General features: G+C 34.6%; 3 protein-coding genes across 3 annotated transcripts; 1 reads left to right on the top strand and 2 right to left on the bottom strand.

Annotated features, from left to right (window-relative positions):
- Positions 1–1,088: 1,088 nt before the first annotated feature.
- Positions 1,089–2,452, bottom strand: LOC145104456 (uncharacterized). The gene is made up of 2 exons (XM_079041701.1): positions 2,199–2,452; positions 1,089–2,151 (listed from the first exon to the last, which is right to left on the bottom strand). Exons 1-2 carry the CDS (start codon positions 2,450–2,452, stop codon positions 1,089–1,091), a joined length of 1,317 nt encoding a protein of 438 aa, XP_078897827.1.
- Positions 2,453–3,655: 1,203 nt separating this feature from the next.
- Positions 3,656–5,211, top strand: LOC145104195 (DUF1365 family protein). Its single transcript, XM_079041471.1, has 5 exons — positions 3,656–3,962; positions 4,162–4,273; positions 4,350–4,442; positions 4,547–4,744; positions 4,823–5,211. Exons 1-5 carry the CDS (start codon positions 3,658–3,660, stop codon positions 5,060–5,062), a joined length of 948 nt encoding a protein of 315 aa, XP_078897597.1. The 5' UTR covers positions 3,656–3,657; the 3' UTR covers positions 5,063–5,211.
- VAMP724 (vesicle-associated membrane protein 724) lies at positions 5,167–7,074 on the bottom strand. The gene is made up of 5 exons (XM_079041472.1): positions 6,725–7,074; positions 5,976–6,117; positions 5,734–5,854; positions 5,580–5,642; positions 5,167–5,479 (listed from the first exon to the last, which is right to left on the bottom strand). Exons 1-5 carry the CDS (start codon positions 6,912–6,914, stop codon positions 5,330–5,332), a joined length of 666 nt encoding a protein of 221 aa, XP_078897598.1. The 5' UTR covers positions 6,915–7,074; the 3' UTR covers positions 5,167–5,329.
- Between the last annotated feature and the right edge of the window lie 16,251 nt (positions 7,075–23,325).

Below are 23,325 nucleotides of genomic sequence, written 5' to 3'. Positions count from 1 at the left end.
GATTGGGGAAGATATGAGGTGGAATTTGGTTCATGTGTTATGGGATTAAGAACATGTAAAGGAAAAATGTTTTCATAAAACTTAACATCTCTTGTAACAAAAATATGTTTTGTAGAGATGTTTAGTAATTTATATGCTTTTTGACCAAGTGGGTATCCAACAAAAACACATGCTTGAGATCTTGGCATGGATTTATCCCTTCCAACATGAGTTGTGCTTGCAAAACACAAACAACCAAATGCTTTGAGCTGTGAAATATCAGGTTTTACATTATAGAGAGCTTCAAATGGTGATTTAAGCTTGATAACTTTGCTAGGCATACGATTGATTAAATGAACAACCGTTTCAACACAACAAGACCAATAAGCAATACCCAATCCGGATTGAAAGAACAAAGCTCTTGCTGTCTCCAATATGTGTTTGTGTTTCCTCTCAACTATGCCATTTTGTTGAGGGGTACTTGGAGCCGATTTCTGATGTAAAATCCCATGTTCTTTGAAAAAATCTTGTCCTTCAAAGCTTGTCCCCAATTCAAAAGCATTATCACTTCTTATAACTTTGATAGTCTTTGAAAATTGAGTTTTAATGAGATTTACAAAAGCCTTGATTAAAGACATTGCACATCCCTTATTACTCATCAGGTAAATCCATGTGTGTCGAGTACAATCATCAACAATTGTAAGAAAGTATTTGTAACCATCATACGAAAGATGTTTATAGGGTCCCCATACATCAATATGTATTAGATCAAATGGAGCATTTGAAACACTTTGACTGTGCATAAATGGTAAACGATGTTGTTTGGATTTAAAACAAATTGAACAAGGGAAAATACTAGAACTATTAGTATTCGAAGGAATGACATTAAGATGTTTAAGTGTTTCAAAAGAGGCATGCCCCAATCTATTATGCCAAACAGACACACTAGAAATATGTTTTACATTGGAACAATTGGCAATTATTGGAAATTTGAAAACAGAACAATTGAAAGAAAGACTTGTTCTAATACATCTATGATCGAAAACATAGAGATCATTGACTCGATGTCCCAGTATACCAAGAGCAAGCTTACTCTTCAATAAAGGGTCCTACATGAAGCAAGATTGATCAGTAAAAAGAACAAATGTTTGTAGTTGAGAAGCTAATTTGGGGACTGAAACAAGATTGTATTTGAAACATGGTACATACAATACATTTCGAAGAAGAATTGAATCATGTATTTGTATATCACCATAAGAATCAATGGAAGTTTTATGGCCATTAGGAAGACCAATAAGATGAGGTTGATGGAGCTTTCGAAGATTAAGAAACAAAGATTTATTGGAGCACATGTGATCAGTAGCTCCAGAATCGATTATCCATGAAAAATATTCATGTAATAAATGTGACGATTTTTGAACATTAGAAACAAAATGTTCAAAAGAAAAGATACCTTCACTGTTCATAGCACCTTCAGTAATGGAAGTGTTGGCTTGAGTGGATGAAGAAGATGGACTGAAATTGTGAACGGTGAGCAGTTGAAGCAGTTGATTATACTGATCAACAGTAATGGGAGAGGTAGATTGAGCGGTGACATTTTGTGCAGTAGACTTGACATCATCTCTTTTCCCTTTTGTGAATTTGAAATTTGATGGAAAACCATTTAACTTGTAACATTGTGCTTTGGTATGCCCCGTTTTCTTGCAATGGTTACATGTGAGAGTCTTTTTGGAAGTATTATCATATGAAGCTTGCATAGCAATCGCATATGAATGAATAGAAGGAGAATTAATAATACTTCTCTGTTGTTCTTCTTGGAGAAGGATTGAATATGCAGTAGATACAGATGGTAATGGCTTCGTCATGAGTAATTGACCTCTCACAACTTTATATGTATCATTTAAACCCATCAGAAGTTGTATAAGACGCTGATCATCAAGAAATTTCTGAATCCGAGCAGCAGTACCACACGAACAAGAAGGAAGATCTTGGAGAATCCTCAATTCATCCCAGATCTTTGTGATTTTAGTGAAATAGGTAGAAAAATCTCCAGATCCTTGGGATAATGAGTATAGTTGTTGTTGAATTTGATACAACTGAGTTCCACTTGATTGTTCGTAGCGTTGAATTAACTCGTTCCAAATTTCAGAGGCGGATTCGAAGAAAAGAACACTATCAGCGATAGATTTTTAGAGAGAATTTAAGATCCAGCTGATAACCATCGAATTTGCACGAAACCAGAGAGAATATGAAGAAGAATTAGAAGCTGGTTTAGCGATTGATCCATCAACAAACCTAATTTGTTTTTGGCAGAAAGAGATAAAATCATAGATCTCTTCCAAGAATTGAAGCCAACACCATTGAAGACTGTTGAAACAAGAATTGAATTGGGAGTATCTGAAGAAGCAATGAAAAAAGGACTTGAATTGTTAAGAACAGATGAATCATTAACAGTTGAAGATGATTCAACCATTATTGACGATGATGAAGATTAATGGCAGAAAAGAAGGATTGAAGTCTCTGATACCATGTTAAGCATAAAGCTTTGAGAGAGAAAATGAATTGAAGTCTCTGATACATTCAAGAATTGGAGAAAGTGCCAGAAAGACCTTACGTGGAATACAAATGGGATATCGATTGAAAGTTTTCAATCCGGTAAAGTTTTTGTTGGATTTTTCCAATGGTTTTTATTATGTCTTTGTATATTTAGGGTAGAAGGCAAAAACGGGAGGAACATTCATAGTTTCAGAAGGAGCTGAATTATCGAATGTTGTTGATGTCTCATTTACTGGATTTGGTTAAGAGAAGTTTCTTTAATGTTCACGTGAGACATAATAGTTGAAATAATATCTAATTGTTTTATATGTTGGGATTGGACAAAACTACAAAAAAGACTACAATATGCTTTAAGAAATCACATGCAGTAGGGGTAGGGTTGAGCAATTTGATGGGTTTTATAGGTTAAAAAAACTATATACTTGCGGAAAATCTCTTAACACTTAAGGGCACATGCAACCTAAATGATCTATGTCATAACACTTTAAAGGTAACATACAATGAACAACAAAACCTACGAGTCACGATTACTGTACCCGGGGAAAAAGTGAAGAAGCCATATGTCAAGTCCATTAAAATATATGTTTAAAAAATCCACCAGTCTATAAAGTTGTACATGACTAAGGGTGTATATTGTTTAATCTGGTTGGCTGTGGTTGTGTATGTGTGTCAATAATTCTGGTCTTTTTGTTTGGTTCGTCCATCATGTGCTTGATGAAATGCATAGCAAGACTCAATAACATGATAACCGCATCTTTAAGATCCTGTTTGGTATAAAGGTGATCGAGAAGAAATGAGAAAATCTTGTTTTGTGGGCTGAAGAAGCGTCGACTGAAGATGCAGCCTAAAGGGGGGAAGAAGTGTTTCGTCCGCTGTGCCTCGTTCGGAGTTTCCAAGACTTGGTCATAAGTTTTTGTAAACAAAAACTGCATTTCTTTATTTTATCTTTAAGTATTTACAAATTCAAATAGAGGTATAATAGTCAATATGTAATTTTTTCAGTGGAAGAATCAAAAAATTAAGTGGAAAAATCAATGCCCTTAAACAATAAAAAGTAAAAATAAAACACGCGGTTAAATCGAAAACCGCATATAACATGACGCCAATCAACAAACGGTCTAAATGGAGTTGCTTTATCTTCTCTGCTCAATCATCTCCACCACTCTTATCTCCTTCACTCTCTCCCTCCTCCTCCCCTTCCGCCTCCTCCTCCACCGTCTCTTCCCTCGCTCAACGACCGCCGACGCAACCACTTCGATCTCCCTCTACGATGGCACCGTCTGGCACGAACGCGGTCGTCCCGTTCACCATTCCTTCAAGTACCCCGTCCGTTACGCTTTTATTGACCTCGATCACACACCTCACGCTCCACCTCACCACCTCTCGCCTCAACAAGCTCGCGATATTGCTCAAACCAATGGTCCTGTGTAAGTACCTAATTGTCCTTAAACCTTGCTAATTTCTTATTTCTGTCAATTTTATTTGTTCTGCATAATTTCGATTCTTCCATTCCGATTCCAATATTTTGAATTTTTAAGTAGTTTCATTTTCTTTGGATAATATGATATAGATCAAATATGTTTGGATTTCGAGATCTCTTGACTAACTTTTGCACCTTTCGCTTAGTTTCCTCTTGACAATTCCTCCTAGCGTCGGATACGAACAAAACCCCTTAAGTTTGTACTATTGCTACAACGAAGAAGGCTCAAACACAACCTTAATCAAGTGCATAGCTGAGGTCTGTAATCCATCACTTTCGATTTCTCTGTTTATAATGTCAATTACCTTAACATGGTTACAATTTCTCCCTTTAGGTCACCAATACACCATGGGGAGAAAGAGTACAGTTCCTTTTCAACCCGGATTCTGATGTAGTCGCTAAACCCCTTCATGTCAGCCCTTTCATGGTATTCAATCGACTTAAACACACTTACAAACAAACATGTAGACATAGATATGTATGCATAAACTGATTGTTTCTGTTATTGTTTTGATTTCATGTTGATTACAGGATATGCTTGGGAACTGGAGTATAAGAACAAGTACACCTGGGGATAATCTTGTAGTGAATATTTCCGTTAAACATCCTAAACATGGTGACTATTTCACTGCATCCTTGAGGGCAAATAGGGTATCTTCATCATCAGTCGATCATGCAGTTTTCTTCTGGTTAATGCCACACAAAGTTGCACTCTGGATCTATTGGCATGTAAGTGTGTGTCAAAATTCAAAATTCAAATACATTAGAATGTATGAGGCACCTCAAAAATTCAAATACATGATGCAGGCTTTGAAGCTATGGTGGAAGAATGTGGTGTTTATTATGCACCCAAGATATGGAAATTCATCGTATAAAGAAGATGCATTGACACGCGATAGAAGTTTTGCATGTTGTCAAGCTTTTGGAACACAAAGAAATGAAAGTGGAAAATTTGAAAAGAGTATTGAATCCGACCTTTTTGATTCTGATGTGAACAAAAAAGATCGTTGGTTTCAATGGACAGATGCTAAATGGCCTTGGTGCTGAATCGATTAAGTCATTGTTGTAAGATTATTTAAAAACCAATTCACTAAGATGTCACATTGAATGAACATATGATGATTGTAAGAGTATTGTATTAACGAAAAAAATGACTACAACATGTTGAAAATATAATATAAATCAAGTTACTTGTCTTTGTTATTTTACAACAAATTAAGTAGAAGATACAAGTAATTAAAAGAGAGAGAAAAAGGGAAATTAGTTTCACTCTTTCTCTCAAACCATATAACAACACAACTTTACATTATAACCTTAGTTGGTGCAATCAAAACCATGGCAAATTGAAAGCCAAATAACAAGAACAAGTAACAGAAGAATCCCAAGAACAACTAGTTTTATTTTCATGTTTTGATACCACATCTTCCTTCGTATTTTTGTTCCCGCTTTCTTAAACTCTTGTGCCTGAAAAATAATACAATAAAATAAAATAAAGAATTAGTAAAATATTATACATACTGACATACATGAAAATTGATTTACCCAAATAGGTAAATGCACATACTGAATCACGCAGATTTTCAGCCTTGTCGTTTAAAGTTGTAAGGTTTTGTCCTCTATCAATAGCCTGAAATGTAAGATCAAGAATGTTAATTTCAATATCAAAAACTAATAAACTACCAAAATAAATATAAAAAAATAAATAAAAACATACAAACCTTGTCTATGTTCTCCAACATTATACTTTTAACTTCTGAAACTTGTGCTTTCACTTTTATAAGTTTCTCAATCTCGTCTGCATGTTCGATTATGTATTGCATGTGTTCTTTCATTATAGGGCTGCATTCACAAATCGTGTTGTGTCAATTTAATATAACAAGACATGGTTATATATATATATATATATATATATATATATATATATATATATATATATATATATATATGTTTTTATAAGTACCCGAATTCCTTGTTGAGACTTTTGGCAACTGCTGTATCGGCTTTACCACCACCATATCTTTTCTTGAAGTCTGCTCTCACACGTTCAAGAAATGCAATTGATATTTGTTTGCCAACTGATTCTTTTGCAACAACACAATAAGCTGAAATTTTAAATCAGAGTAATTATGAGTTATACAATTTCGTGATTCAATATATTAATGATCAATGTTGTTATACAAATATTTAAATACCATACCCTTCAAATTTGTAAATGTTCAAGATATAAAAAAGGAGTTAAAAAGGGGAAATGTATGAATTTGCTGTTCTTGAATATATGATGTTGTTTAGTGTTATAAGGATGAATTTTGGCATGAATAAAGTTTATAAACCCTAATCCCTAAAAACCAGTTCAGAATCTAAAGAGACCCTTTTTCACCCACGACATACCCTACTTTTTTATGGAACTTTCGTCTTTCAATCTTATCAAATTTACATTCAAAGCAAAGGAGAACAGCAAAACCCTACCAAAACATATTTAATCATCCAAGAACAATCTAAACCATCCTTTGTAAGCCAATCAAAACAATCTGAATTTTTCCCTTTTAACAAAACCCTGAACCTCGCAAAGCAATTTCTCTATTTCTTCCCCAAATCCATCAATCAATTAATCGATTAACATGTACGTAAAGCAGAGTAAGATCTCGGACGAAATACAAACCAACTGTCAGATCCAGCTGAAAAAACGAAGAAGGAAATAGAAGAACTTACCGTAACCATCTTGGACTAAGAAATTGAAGGTATGGTGATCACAATTGTACGTGAATTTGTTATTAGTAGAAGGTAGTTTTTGAAGGCACTGAGTTGCGATTGCGGGGAAGTTGCCTGTGAACTCGGTGTACTCGGCCAGAACCATTGTTCCTCGAGCTACGAAGCTGTAGATGAAGGATTCCTGACCCATCAAGCTTGCTTTTGGTTTGAGTTTTCTCTCGATTTAGCTCCGAGTTATGGTGGGAAGAAGGAGAGAGAAAACTCAGTGACCGATATCCGCAGATGTTCTCCGACACAGTTCCTCCTTTCACATTTTAAGAAAAGTATTTCCCACCGGTTGCCACAGTTTTTATTTTAATACTAATAAAATTGGCATGGGGATGTTTAAAAATAAAATAATCGAATGATTAATTTTGTTTTTCCGGTTTTAAAGTTAAAGATATTTTGGTGGAAAAGGAAATTACATGAGGATGGGCTAATGGTTACTTTCATCGATTCAATTTTTGAGTAAATTACAGTTTCAGTCCCTGTGGTTGGCACTTATCTTTGGTTCAAGTTTTAAAAAATTTATACGGATAGTTTTCAACTTTTCATGGTTTTAAAATCTATTAATGTTGTTTTTCTGGGCGTTGCCGTCAATAGGTGATGACTATTTTACTCATAAATTAAGTCTATAAAAGATATAAACTACAAGTACCATATATGTAAATTATTACAAAAATTGAAATAAGAACTCAACCATTCACTTTCTATCCTCCCTACCTTTCTATTTTCTCTTTCACCCCTCCCATCAATTGGTAAAATTACTATTTCATGAATACGATAGAATATTACACATAGGATTACGGTGTTTATAGAGAATTTATGTTAGAGGATATGAACCAAATGAGATTTCACTCGTAGGTTTCTCTAATGCTTGCGTGTTTAATTTATCAATTATATTTTATAGGTAAGTTATATAACCATATAGATTTAGTCTCTTCTATTATAGACAAAATGTGATATCCATCATACTACGACTGCGTGTGGTGCGTCATATTTAGCTGATAAGTTAGTTTATTTTTTGAGCTTTTTAAGTTGTTATGTTTGGCAAACCAAAAATAGCTTATAAGCTAGCTTTTTAAAAAGTTACTTATATTAGTTTTTCATAAGTGTTTTTTTTAAATAATTTCTAATATACCCTTAACTAATTATAAAAACATATTCTTTTAGATGCCATTTTATGTCATTTTATATATTTAAGCTAACTTATCGGCTAGTTTTTATCAAATATTATTTTTATTAGTTAGTTTTTCAACTAATAACTAACTTTTTAACTATCAACTAGCTTTTCAGCTACTACATCAAACATAACCTGCATATACTTAAGTTTAGGGATTTGTCATAACATTATGGAAAATGTTACAATGCATAATATAATTGCACGTAACACATAAAAACATTACAAAATAGTTTGATGACCATATTAACGGGTTATTTTCCAACAACATCCATCAATGATACCCCATTTTCTTATATTTGCGATATCCCTAGTCATAAGAAATTTCGGTCTCGACAAGCAAGACAAATCTCTTTAATTTTGAATTTTGATATGGAGAACTTTAATAATATTCATTTTTATATGTTTTGTATGTATGAAGGTTTCAGATGCATTATGTTGAATTTTCTTGTCCGACACTCTCTAAATCATCATGTTTATTATTAATTTTTCGTTTTTAGCTTGAATGGATGCTCAATTAGCTTTTGTCACCTTCCCTTTTATACCAAACAAGAATAAAATCAGTTTGACGTTAAACACATCGAAGGCGTTGTTAATGTATTAGATGTTGGTGACAAAAATGAAATCTCTAAATCATCGTGAATATATATATATATATATATATATATATATATATAAATTTGGTGCAAGTAAAACTAAAACTAACAAAATTAAACTAAAGCATTATAAAATAAAAGAAGGAGATTTGTGAGGGTTCTTGAACACTTAGAAGATTGTATTCAAGATCGTGTGTTTATTTCTTTCACATTTGATGTGTATTTATACTACATATCATCATATTCTTACATCATCAATTAACAAAATAGTTAAAGGAGACTATTTGAAGGGTGAAAATGTTCATCTACATGCTATGTCTAACTCAATAATTTTATGGCTTTTATAACACTCCCCCTTAAATCATATTTTTTCAAATCTGAGTTCAACCTCGAAGTACTGCCTCATTAAAAACCTTGTTAAAGAAAACCCAACGGGAAAAAACTTTAACGAAGGGAAAAAGAGTGCAACATATAGTTGACTCCCTCTTATTTAGACATTTGTTACGTTGTGTGTTATGCACATGTCACATTCTGATGTCATGTACATGTTTTCTGAAGATTGCAGTAGGAAGTGCTTTCCTGAAGAGGTCTGCTACATTGTTGCTAGATTGAACATATTCTATCTCAACCTTTTGATCTTTTATAAGCTATTGAATGTATTAAAAAAACTTTGGAGGTATGTGTTTTGTCCCGTCGCTCTTGATATATCCTTCTTTCATTTGAGTGACACATGCTAAGTTATCTTCATAAATTTAAGTTGGACCTTTATCTTTATCTAGTCCACATGAAGACAAAATGAGTTGTCTCATCGATCTTAACCATTTGTATTATCTAGTAGCTTCATTTAGTGTAATTACTTCAGCATAATTTGAGGACGTGGCGACAAGTGTTTGCTTTTGAGAGCGTCAGGAAATTGCAGTGCCTCCGTTCATGAATATGTATCCAGTTTGAGATCTAGCTTTATGGGGATCAGATAAATAGCCTGCATCTGCATAACCAATCAAACCTTGTTTTGAATCATTAGGATAAAATAACCCTAAATCAGTAGTTCCTCAAAGATATCGTAAAATATGCTTAATCCCATTCCAATGTCTTTTTGTTGGGGATGAACTGAACCTTGCTAGCAAGTTTACAATGAAAGAAATGTCAGGTCTAGTACAATTTGTAAGATACATAAGAGCCCCAATTGCATTTAGATATGGTAATTCTGGACCAAGAACTTCTTCATTTTCTTCCCGAGGACGAAATGGATCTTTGTCAATATTTAATGATCTAACAACCATTGGGGTGCTTAAAGGATTGGCATTGGCCATATTGAAACGTTTCAAGACTTTTCCTGTATAACTTGATTGATGTACAAGTATTCTGTTAGACATATGCTCAATCTGCAAACCAAGACAATATTTGGTTTTACCAAAATCTTTCATTTCAAATTCTTTCTTTAAAAGTTCAATCACTTATAGGATTTCTTTATCTGTTCCAATGATGTTTAGATCATCAACATAACATACCCAAATGTTGTTTTCTTAATAAATATGCATGGACAAATAGTGTTATTTTTATAAACTTTACTTGTCAAATAATCGCTTAAACGATTACACCATATGCGCCCAGATTGCTTTAACCCATACAAAGATATTCACAATTTTATAGAATATATTTCTTTGGGTTTTGCACGTAATGCTTCCGGCATTTTAAATCCTTCAGGGATTTTCATATAGAAATCACTATCAAGTGATCTATACAAGTAAGCTTTAACAAAATCCATAAGGCGCATCTCTAAATTTTCAGGGACTGTCGAGCTGATTAAAAAAAGTGTTTGCATCCATTACCGGTGAATAAGTTTCCTCATAATCAATTCCAGGTCTTTAAGAGAAACCTTGAGCCACAAGCCTAGCCTTGTATCTTACAATTTCGTCTTTCTCATTTCTTTTTCGTACGAAGATCCATCTATACCCTAATGGTTTCACAACTCCAGGTGTGAGGATAATAGCCCAAAAACCTTTGTCTTATTAAGAGAATTTAATTCAACTTGCATAACCTTCTTCCATTTAGCCCAATCATTTCTTCTTTGACATTCAATGACAGATTGTGGTTCGGGATCATCATTCATAATATCAGATGCAACTGTATAAGAAAATATTGCACTTATATTATCAGTTTCATTTTGGTCACATATTCTATTTGTTTAACCATAATTTAGTGCAACATCTTCCTTTCCTGGGGGAATTTTGATATTTCTTGTTTCTCTAGGAACACTTTCCTCATGATCTAGTGTATTTTCTACTCCTCTTCTTTTCGGTGGGTTCTTATCCTTAGAACCAAATGGTCTTCCACGCTTCAGGCGTGTTTTAGACTCTTAAGTGACTTTATCATCAGATTGTCCATATGAAATTTCAATTCGAGCTGGAACATTGACAGCTGGTATATATGATTTAGTCACCCTTTTCATCTCAGTAAATACATTAGGCAATTGATTTTCCATTTCTTGGAAATGCATTATCTTTTGAACTTCCATTTCATATTGTTTTGTGCGAGGGTCAAGATATGATAAAGAAGGCTCATGCCATGAAACATCCTTTTCTATAATCTTCTTTTCTCCCCCTAGTGATGGGAAATTTGCCTCATCAAATTGGCAATCAGCTAGGTATGCTGTAAAAACATCACATGTTAAAGGTTCAAGATTTCTTATTGTAACGTCCCAACTAAAAGACTCAAAAAGGTTCCATTTTTAAATTTCTAAAATAGTACATCATCTCAATTTCATAAACCAAGGTAATCAAAGCTCTATTAATATATCATCGTTATCAGAGTAAATCACAGAATGCGGAAACATGTGGTGTGTGCTCTGCAATCATCTCGAGCTCTTCCATTTGAAAACCAAAGTACCTGAAACATAAACTGAAAATCGTAAGCACAAAGCTTAGTGCGTTCCCTAAGATACAACATACCCTACATACAATAAACCACATATTGGGCCCCCGCCCATCCATCGCCCCCCGCTCGGTCTCGAGTCCCATTCGGCCTCGGGCCCCGCCCGACATCAAGCCCCCCTCAGATTAAAGATCTGTCAATCACCAGGCCCCACCTGAGATTGGTCCCCGCCTGATACACACTTAATCATATAACCACATAATCATATAAACATATAATCTTACTAGCCCATGCAATAATCACAAAGACCATAGCATACCATATAGTCATCGAGCCCCGCCCGGCATCGGGCCTCACTCGATAAGCATAAAAACACATACTGATAACTAGCATACAATATACTCATCAGGTCCCACCTGGCATCGAGCGTTTCCCGTAAGCATACCATCACATATGATACTAATGGGTCACACTAACAACAACTTAAAAGTCATGCAAACATCTAGTATCCAAACATATAAACCATGGGTCGGAATTGGTGCCTTCTGAAAGGTCTAGTATGCTCAAGAGTCATGTTAAAGTGATATTGCTAATTAACATATGATACTAATGGGTCACACTAACAACAACTTAATATAATTGATTATTTATTAGAAATTGATTTTAATAAATATTCAATAAAACTCTTATAATTAAATTGGAAATTATTTATTTCTTGGAAATACTAATTTTCATTAGCAAGTAACATAATAGATCATATGGTATGATTTATAAGTCATGTACATTATTTTGGACTAGAAAGTCTTTTGTATTTTAGCCAAAATCCAAACTTTATAACTTATAAAAGAGCTTGTAAGTTTTATAAAAGTTTGACTTCTTTTTTATATATTAAAACCGTGACATGCTTCTAGGAAGCATGTTATGGGCTTTTGATTATTTAAAAGAAAAGAATTACATGTCTTAAAAGCATGGGGAGACAAATAGGCTTTAGGAGACATTATTGTCTTAAAGTGTTGAGGACTTATGGTCCATAAATTCACTTTATGCATATAAAAGATGAGGCTTGCACTCATTCTTCTTTGCTTGATGCAATTTCTGAATCCATCTTCTCCCTCTCATTCTCTCTTAATTAGTTAAGAACACTTGAAATTACTTGCATCTTCGTCCCCCCTTTAAGTTCATATTGGTTATGAACTTAAAGCTTAAGGGTTTAAGAGTTTATGGACTAGCATCTACATCAAGTTGAGACATTGTTGGTGTCTCAAAGGTTCCACATTCTTCATCAACTTCCAAGCCTCCCCTTGAGGATCCAAAGAACAACAAATGTTGTTATTTCTTCATCCTTTATATGGTTGGTATTTTATCTTTCTATAACTTGCAAGGAGATCCTTGGTGGGTATAAAATGTTATGCTATGCTCAAAATTTTAAGTCTTCCGTTGCCATATTTTTCTAGTTTATGAAACTATTTTTGAACTAAAACCCAACACCTTCAACCCGCTAAACTCAGTGAGGAGACTCACCTTGCACTTCTGAATCCCGCAGATAAATCTTTGGTTGCTGGCCCGCTAACTCCCCTCGCTATAATCACAAAACATAATCCAAATAAATACTGGGGGTCCTAACTCATACTAAAAGTCTAAACTAGGGTAAAAGACATTTTTACCCTCTTCATAACTTGGCCCAAGGCCAAGGCCCAATACAACAATCCAATGGCCCAAACCTAATTATCCACCCAAGGCCCAAATCGTGGCCTAATTTTCCAAATTGGGCCCAAATCCCATAGTGGGCCTCCATAAATAAATATCAGTCCAAACCCTGATGGCCCAACATGTCCCAAAACAACTAAGCCCAAAAGATGGCCCAAACCGAAGCCCAAACACCGAAATCCCATCCTAATGAGTACGCGGGGCGTACTCAGATTGTACACTAAGCGTACTGGCTTAAGGGGGTGTACGCTGCGTGTACAGGCTTGTACGTCCAGCGTACTCCTCCATTCAGCCCAAACTCAAATTGCTTCTTAATCAACTAAGACATTGATCCCAAAACGTAGATCTGACTTCGTTGAGCTGGATAATCACGTAAAATTACCAACTTTACATTTATGCATGGCTAAATGAAGCTCTTAAGCTTTAAAAGGACTTAACATATGACTTAATGGATGCATGAGACCCAATACCCCATAAAGTTGGCACCTTTATGCATAAGGAACTCCCAATGAACTTAGATCCAAAATAATAAGTCCTTCAAACATCTAACTCATCAATCAACCCAAAAAGGGACCCAAAAGCATGAAAATCAAGACAGGAAGAGATCTAAGCATTAAGAAGTCAAGATTTGAACTTGATACCTCTAGGATCTTGCAAAGTGATGAATGATTCTGGATCTCTAAGTTCCCCACCAAGCTATGAACCTTCCTCATTCTTCAATCTCTTTAAAAATGAGCAAAACAACACCAAATTCTCCTCAAGAGCTCAAATGCACATCAATGGAGACTAAGGGACGATTTCTAGGGTTTTGGGGGCTTGGAGGCTGGTAAAGAGGTCAGCCCTAAAGACTTAAGATGTTTATATAGGGTACAACACCCTAAATTAGGGTTTCCACTATCTCCTCGTACGCCCCGCGTACTCCTCATACGCCCAATGTACGAGGCCTCGCACTCCTGATCCACCCTTTGCAGTACGCTAAGTGTACACCAAATTACGCCTCACGTACTACCCTTTGCACCAATACTCCCTGCGTACTCCCTAGGTACGCCCCTCGTACTAGAGTTTCCTCTTAAACCCTAAAACGCTCTGAAGGCCATAACTTCTTTGTTATAAATCCGATTCCGACGATCCTTATATCCATGAAAAGGTAACAAGAAGCTCTATGATTTCATCAACTCATACCTACCATAAAATTTACCGAACAAGAATCCAATTTCCATAAAACCCAAAATGACACTTTACCGAAAGACCCCTTGGCTCCAAAACACAAACCGAACACCTGGATCATCCAAATACATCACCCGCCTCCAAATGAGTCCATAACTTAATTGTTTAAAGGTCCTAATCCTACTGATACCCGATCTTTGACCACTTCCCAAAATAAGAAACGATTCAAAATAGGGCGTTACACTTATAATAGAGACTGACTCATAACCAACATATATTGTCAACCTTCTTTGAGGACGCATTTTTGTCCTTTGTGGTGGTACAATGGGGACATATACTGCACACCTAAAAATTCTCAAATGAGATATATTTGGCTCTTGACCAAAGGCAAGTTTTAGGGGAGAATATACATGATATGAACTTGGTCTCATGTGTATCAATGATCCACCATGTAAGGTTGCATGGCCCCAAACAGAAACAAAAAGTTTGGTTCTCATTATCAATGGTCTAGCTATTAGATGGAGACGTTTAATCAGTGATTTAGCTAAACCATTTTGTGTGTGTACATGAGCAACTGGATGCTCAACAACAATTCCTACAGACATACAATAGTCATTAAATTCTTGTGAAGTAAATTCACCAGCATTATCAAGTCTCACTATATTGATAGTATAATCAGGGAAATGTGCCCTTAATTTAATAATTTGATCAAGAAACTTTGCAAATGCCACATTACGAGTTGATAATAGGCAAACATGAGACCATTTGTTGGATTCATATATTAGGACCATAAAGTATCTAAATGGTCCAGATGGTGGATGAATTGGTCCACATATATCACCTTGAATGTTTTCTAGAAATCTGGGTAACTCTCTTTCAACTTTCATTGGAGAATGTTTTATAATTAACTTTCCAAGGAAACAAGATTTACATGGTCTTATGCTACTGGATTGAGGGAACTTCTGGTCCTTCAGTGGTTGCCTATGCATATTCTCAATTATCCTTCCCATCATTGTTAATCTTGGGTGGCCCAACCTATCATGCCATAAACTGAATGTCCCAGGATCACAATATTTTTCTTTGACTACCATATTTGATTCAATCATGTGTATATTTGTATAATGCAAACCAAAATCAAGTGTTGGTAGTTTTTCAGGCACATGGTTTTTGTCTATAATATACATATATTTCTTATTTTCAACGGTCATAGTTTTTGTGTCATATCTTTTGAAATATATTTCATTGAAACTTAGTAAGTTTCTATTAGACTTTGGAGAAAATAAGGTATTTTCTATACAAAAGCTCGTACTATTTGGTAATATAAATTGGGTATTCCCAGTTCCCTCTATCAAGTCTACAGGACCTGTTATTGTATGTATGACTATTTTTGTTGGTACTAATTTTGAAAAATATTTATTTGATTTCAAAATAGTATGCATACTATGACTATCTGTTATACAAAGATCTCCAACCTTTTCTTGGTGTTGTGCTCCAGTTGGACTCATATTAAACTTCACATATGAAAGAAATAATAAGCCAATAAACATAATCACAATAATTATTATAAATAAAGTTCATTTATTTTAGGAAAGACATTACAGAAAAAACAAAGGAAGGAAAAACAGGTTTACAAGAACAATAAAATAAATTTTTAGTTTATGTCTTCCATGTCATTGCAGAAATCAACAACAATTAGCGGAGTGCATTCAACTTTATCAATGAGGTTTACTTCTTTTCCTTTTCCTTTAATGGACTCTTGATAAAGTTGACAAAGATGTGCAGGTGTGTGACAAGTCCTTGACCAATGGCTTGTGCTACCACATCTATAACATGAACCATCAGAATTTTGTGATGTCCCAACATCATGCCTTGCCACTTTGGCCTTTTCTTGTGTATGGATATTGTTTCTTTGTAAAGATTGGTAATTATTCCTTTTATGGCTATGACCATGATTATTACCTTGTCCACGACCAAAATTATGGTTCTGATTATGGCTTTGGTTTTGATTAAAATAGCCACGACCTCGTCCTCGACCACGGCCACACCCTCGTCCATGTGTATTGTTTCGATAACCATCAATATTTGTAGCATTTACTTCAGGAAGTGCTACTGATCCTGTTGGACGAGATTCATGGTTTTTCATTAAGAGCTCATTGTTTTGCTCTGCAACAAGCAGACATGCATTCAGTTCAGAATATTTTGTGAACTTTTGCAACCGATATTGTTACATCAAGGTAATGTTTGTTGCATGAAATGTGGAGTAAGTTTTCTCCAACATATCTTCATCAGTAACTTCTTGTCCACAATACTTGAGTTGCGAACATATTCCGAACAAAGCTGAGTTGTATTCATTTACTTTCTTGAAGTCTTGAAACCTCAATGTTCTCCATTCATCTCTAGAATTTGGAAGTATAACTTCCTTTTGACGATCACATATTTCTTTCAAGAGATTCCAGAGAATACTTGGATCAGTAATATCAAGATATTCAAATCTCAACATTTCATCAATATGCTTACGAAGAAAAACTTGTGCTTTTGCCTTGTCTTGTTGTTGGATTAGATGTCTAAGCCCATAACTATTATTGGTATGTACTCGACCCGAGAGTAGCATGGTCCATTTGGGTTGCATAACATCATGACAATTTGTTAGGATGGACTTTTGAGAAGAGGTTATATATGATTTATTAATATATTATAAGTTCTAATATATTAATATGAAAACATATGATTTAATTAGTATTGATCAGGAATTAGTTTGGAATTAATTTAGTGATCAAAAGAGACTAATTAAATATATGGGGACTAATTATGGTAATTGGTTATATTTATATGTGTTGGGCTTATAATCCATATTGGACTAAGTTTATATATGGATAGATAAAGAGTTGGGCCACATGACCCATGGATCATAATGTTGGATTAGTGTCTAAGTCCATAACTATTTTGGTATGTACTTGACCCGATTATGAGCATGGTCATTTTGGGTTGCCTTCACCATAGCAATATGTAGGATGAATTAAGGAGAGAAAGGTTTAATTATGATTTATTAATATATTATAAGAATAATATATTAAAGGAGAAATCATATAATTTAATTAATATTAATCAAGAATTAATTAAGAATTAATTTTGTGACTAAAAGAGATTAATTAAATTAAGGGGACTGATATTGTAATTATAAGATAGTTACAAAGTTGGGTTTTGGATCCATTAGATGGCAATGGACGAATTCTATATGTAGGTCCATAAAGAAATCGTCCAAGGGCCTTCTGGAATGGTCCATTGGATTGCTTAAGGCCTAAGCAGTCAGATTAGGGTTTCCTAGTTGAAAACCCTAATAGCCTACATGTATATAAAGGACCCTTAAGCCCCAAAAACGTGGTGAAGTAATCCTTTAGGGTTTCCAGCCGTTTTTGGTGCCTCCTCTCTCCTCCCTCTTCATCCAAGTTGCTTAGTGGTGTTTGTGACTCCATTAGAGGTGCAACACTTGAGGCACTAAGCTTTCTGAAGCCAAGGATTGATTGTTATTGCTATATAACAATCAAAGGTAAGATCTAAACCCTAATTTCAGTTATAGTTTATTAGATCTAGGGTTTATGGCTTTGGATTATCAATTGCATGTTCATTAGACAAACTAGATCCAAAGCTATTAGGGTTTGCATGTACACCATAGGAATGATGTATTGCTCGAAACCCATCAGTGGTATCAGAGCCTAGGGCTGTTTGTTAGTGAATTTGATGCTTGATTGATCGAAAATTGCATGAAAAACGAAGTTTTTTGGCCTCTGAATCTCCGACTCGGCGAGTCAGTGGATGAACTCGGCGAGTCCAGTCCCTGACTCGGCGAGTCCATGGATCTGGCAGCGTTTTTTGGCGATTTTCTTGCTGTTTTGGCGTGGGATACTTACCATAAACGTTTTTAATTCATAAAATCTGATTTTTATTGATATTGGGTGATTATCCTTACCAAAATAGAAGATAATTGTCAAAATTTAGATAATCTTTTGTTTTATTAGATAAAGATTGATTATTTGTAATTTAGATTTGAATTATCTTGTGAAAAAGTTTCAATTTTCCCCTTTAGGTTTTATAGTTTAAATTTGAACTTAAAAGTTTTGTTTTTGAAATTTGAATAGTTAAACCCTAATGTTTTGAAAAGTTTCAAAACTTGCCCTCAAGTTTTGGAATTTAAATTTTTGATTAAAAGTTTAATTTTGAAATATTTAAATTCTAAACTCTAATGTTTTGAAATGTTTCAAAACTTGCCCTCAAGTTTTGGAATTTAAAAGTTAATTAAAAGTTTAATTTTGAAATGTTAAATTCTAAAACCCTCGTATTTTTGAAAAAGTTCAAATTACACCCTTATGGTTTTATTAATTAATTAAAGTGTATAATTAAAAGAGATTTAATAATTCCATAAAGTTTTGGTTTACATTTAATTAAATTAAAAGTATAATTAATTAAATTAGACCACCTAGTATTTTAAAAGTTTAAAATACACCCTATACTATGTATATATGACATTAAAAGTCTAATATTATATATGTATAAGTTAACAGTCAGTCTTACCGTTAGTAGGCCTCATTCACGAAGCTGGTCTATAAGGGGTGTTTAAGGAAGTTGCCTATAAAATGGCGATTGAATGGGTATCCACTCTTACCCACCGCACTCTTGACTAGTGGAGGGTCGTTAGCCGAACGGGTAGGATAGGACGAAACCTTCCATTATAAGTATAATGAAGTACAAAGTAACTACATGCTTTTACAAATTCCCAAATCATAGTTACTTTAGGAAAAATGTGGAATTGTATGCTAATCCATGGAATTACACTTTGTACCCTTGTCGAAACGTTAGTGGAGCGTGTGTGGTTAACCGGCACACTAATTTGGGTTTGGCATTGGTGGCGAAGGGTGGCTCGATGTTTATCATAGATCAATGGAGCGTGTGTGGCTAACCGGCACATTGATTAGGTGATAGTAGCAATTGGGTGCACCACGTGATTCGTATGGTTATTCACACCTTGTTTGTGATCCTCGGCATTCCAGTCGCAAACTTGAAGGGCATAATCGAGATTAAACATGCCATTGAAAAGTTCAATGAATCTCAAAAGATCTAGGAGTTTCAATTCATTTAAAACTTAAATTTCTTTTTCGTTTTTCATGGTGGAAATTGGTAAATCGTCATTTACCTACCTTCAAATATTCTGCAACTAGATTACGACATCCCTCTTCTAGGTTGTAGAGTATTGTGTTGGATCCTAGCCTTGATGTTTCGTTTGGGTGTTACATCAAGGATTCTAATCAACTTGACTTGAATTTTCTCCCGTTTTGTAGATGTCTGAATCTAACAATGGTCTTCCCAAATCCATTGGAACAAGCTTTCCAAATGAAGATGACGTTCCACGATACGATCAAGGAAATGAGAGTCATGCTTCACTTCCTCCACCTCCTCCAATTATTCTCCCTAACCCACAAGTTCAAAGGCTTGAAAAGTTCAAGCTCACTCAAGCCCTTTTGGCAAGTAAACACGAACATGGGAAACATGTGTGTGCACACATCTTAGAGATGAAGTCACACATTGATAGGTTAAGGATGATGGGTGTCGATATCTCAGAAATGTTGGCTGTTGACTGGGTTCTTCAGTCACTTCCTGAATCATATAGTGAGTTCGTTAGAGAGTACTATATGATGGACCATGACGTGAACCTCATTGATTTGACCTATTTGCTTATAGCTGCTGAATCAGAAATGATTTGGCGTGCTGATCAAGCAAATTTGTCTGGCAAATCAAACTCCCAAACTTCAATGGACATTGAAAATGGTGACGTTGGAAATCCAGAAAAGGTAAATTCTGAGATAGTTCCTTGTGCCATTCCAAAAGAGTCCATCTGCTTCTACTGCCAAGAGAAGGGGCATTGGAGACGAAGCTGCCCTGTTTACCTGAGAGATCTAAGAGATGGGAGAGTCAAGACGTATGGCTCTACTTCAGGTAAAATCCACTAACTAACTCTGTAAGCTCCTATTTTTTGATTCTTGATACATGATGTGATAAGATTACATTTTGATGTTTTGCAGGATCGAAGAAAAGAAAGGAAGCTTAAGGAAGAAGCGTGCTGAATCTGATCATGAAGAAATGGATTTCGATCGCATGGATTCGAAGATCAGATTTTTTGAGCCGCTACTCTAGAGTTAGGATAGAATGATAAGAAATATGAAATAGCATAGTTTTTCAGTTGAATTGCATTTTAAGGACAATTTTTTCCGCAATAAAATAAATTTTGATTTTGTCTTATTTATTTATCCTTGCAATGGTGTGTATGAAAAATTGATGATTAATTGTTTCTATTATTAGCAATAATGGATTTGATTCTTACTTATGTTATTTGTGGAAATGTCGAGAATTTGCCAAATAAGGGAAGATTCTCATCGCCCAAGTTTCAATTGGACAGAAACTTGGAATCATACAACTAGGTTGCGTGATGAATGAGAAACTTCATATTTGGAAATTAGACTATTTTTGACAAAGTGTCAAGAGAAGGACTAGGAGATCAAGTACACTAGGTTGTGCGTTGATCAAGTCCATCACAAGAGTGATAAAGATATTCGTCATGATTTACTAAAGTTTAGTAAATATGGTTATACTTATAAGATTAAGTATAATTCTGAGTTGATTGAAAGAGGTTCAGTTAATAGCAGAACGAATAAGAAGAATCAAGTAGGCAGAAAGATAAAAGTTTCTCTATTCTAAGAAGAAGGGAGAGTACCTTTTATTGTGTTTTATGATAAGTCTTAATGATTAAGAACCATATCTCAATTGATCCTCCAAGTGAGTCTTAGTGCATTTGCATGTCTAAGAAAAGGAATCGAGAATTGTAGAAATGGTTAAAATCAAGAAGTCAATCATACTTCGTTCCAATATCAAGTCTTAGAGTTATATTCCAAGATTGTGAATTGAGTGACAAGTCTTCAGTAGGTTTATAACACTCAACAAATGTGGAATTGGAAAAAGTCTTCTTATTCCTGCACATTTGAGATTGGTAAGTTGTGATGTCTTGGATAAGACAAAGACCAACTAGAACCAATTATGTGAAGTGATAGTCTTGATAAAAACTACAATAACTCTTAAATATTTGTTTTGTCAAGGAATGTTTCTTGACAAGAGAATCTTATATGTCAAGGAGTCAGTGGGAGTCTTAATGGTCTTAAAAGGTTTCAAGAACAAATCAAGAGTTAAACCTAGTTGATCATCACTAGCACACGACTTGAGGTTTAAAGCCTATCGTGGATGACATACTCTTTTTCTGTGCCATTCCAATTGAGTTAATATGCATATGAGTTCTATGAGTTCTCATTTGAATACATAAAGACAAAGCACCTTGATCAATGGAAAGTACATTGATATGAAAGGGTGAGTTTCTTGGAAGACATGGTGGGCACTCATGTTACCATGAGGCAAGAAATCGAGATTGAGCATGTTCGGTCCATATGAGTTTGGATTTGTCGCAAACTTTGGTTTTGACAAATTCACATGGATAGGAACACATACACTTTAAAATCTAAGTGTCATAAGGTTTCCCTCCTTCATGAAAATGATTGTGAGGAAATGCTTTCACTAAGAGAGATTTTAAGAAGATAGCAATTGTGAAAATTGTATTCTCAAATTCGATTATGATTACGGCATCCCTTTTCATAGTTCGAATTGTGAGATTTGGCAATTGGTCTGAACATTTGGGACTTAGTAACATAAATTCTGAATTGTTTAGACACACATGTGAGCTATCTAAGGCAACGATGTATGAGCTTAAAAAGCTTAGATAAAGGCTTATCAAAGCATTAGGTATTACAAATATGAACTTAAGGAATTCAATAAGCATTATTTTCTGGAAGTTCAATTGTTTTCTGAATACATGTCAAAGCTAGTGGGAGCATAAGTGTTATGCTGGTAAGAAAATAATCATCATGTTAGTGGGAACATGATTATTATGGTAAGTATTGCAAGTTAGCAATATTAATTATAGAAAACAAAGATTCATTTTGCAAAGTTGCAGGGTTGAAAAATTGTTTTGCCATAATTAAGGGAGAGAATATTATACTTCATTTCAAAATCTAAAAGCTTAGATCGAGAAATGTTAATAAATTTAGTCAAGGATACATAGTGCATTCTCAAAATTCGATTATGATTACGGCATCCCTCTTCATAGTTCGAATTATGGGAACAGGGCACATAAAATATTATGGCAGAAGGCTAATAAAGTATCACGTCTTTATGTGAGACATTATGCATCGTGTCCAATACGCTTCGGGTATAGGATCGATTGCATATGCTATAATATTTGACCATTCTAAAATTTTCCAAATGCCTAGGGCATTAAGAGGGAAAAAGGGACTAGAATCGGTTTTGACTAAAATAATTAAACAACTATCAAAGGACGATCTGAGGTTCACTGAGGATTTGTCGCTTGTGAGTAGTTGGAAGTATAGTACTGGATGGACTATATTGACATTATTATGAATAGATAAGATTCTATTAAGAATGAGTTGTCATATGGCAAATATGGAAATGTTTCCATTAATGGGAGTTGGATATTAAGAAATATGTCTAGATTAGAAACTTTTATGTGAGAAGGATGTTCAAAGGAATGTACTTTGAATGTGAGACTTCACGTCTATGGAATTGTTTTGTAACAATTTCCGATAGAATACCTTGTAATTTCATTAGCCGGGTCTTGGTGACTTTTGTGCTGTGACATTACGAAAGAATCATTGCATAAAATATTAGAATCTGACATATTCTAAAAGTGGCAAGAATTTGGTATTCTTATACTAATAATAAGGATTAGGGATTGTGAAATGAGTTTCATTGGAAAAGTTTTTCAATTGATCTATTTCACAAAGTATGGACCATAGGAAACCAAAGTGTGCATGCTTGGAGCATGGGACAATTGTGGTTATAATTCGAGTAATAAGTTGATTTTCTGAAACAGTAAGCAATGAATAATGAGTAATCAATATGGTGTTTAAATAAAAGTGTTTTATTTA

The sequence above is a fragment of the Lactuca virosa genome, chromosome 4 (assembly GCF_052849685.1).
Source record: "Lactuca virosa cultivar CGN04683 chromosome 4, Lactuca_virosa_CGN04683_v6, whole genome shotgun sequence".
In the NCBI taxonomy this organism is placed as follows: domain Eukaryota; kingdom Viridiplantae; phylum Streptophyta; class Magnoliopsida; order Asterales; family Asteraceae; genus Lactuca; species Lactuca virosa.
Note: the sequence above shows the minus strand (reverse complement) of the source record. Positions and strands in the feature narration are given on the sequence as shown.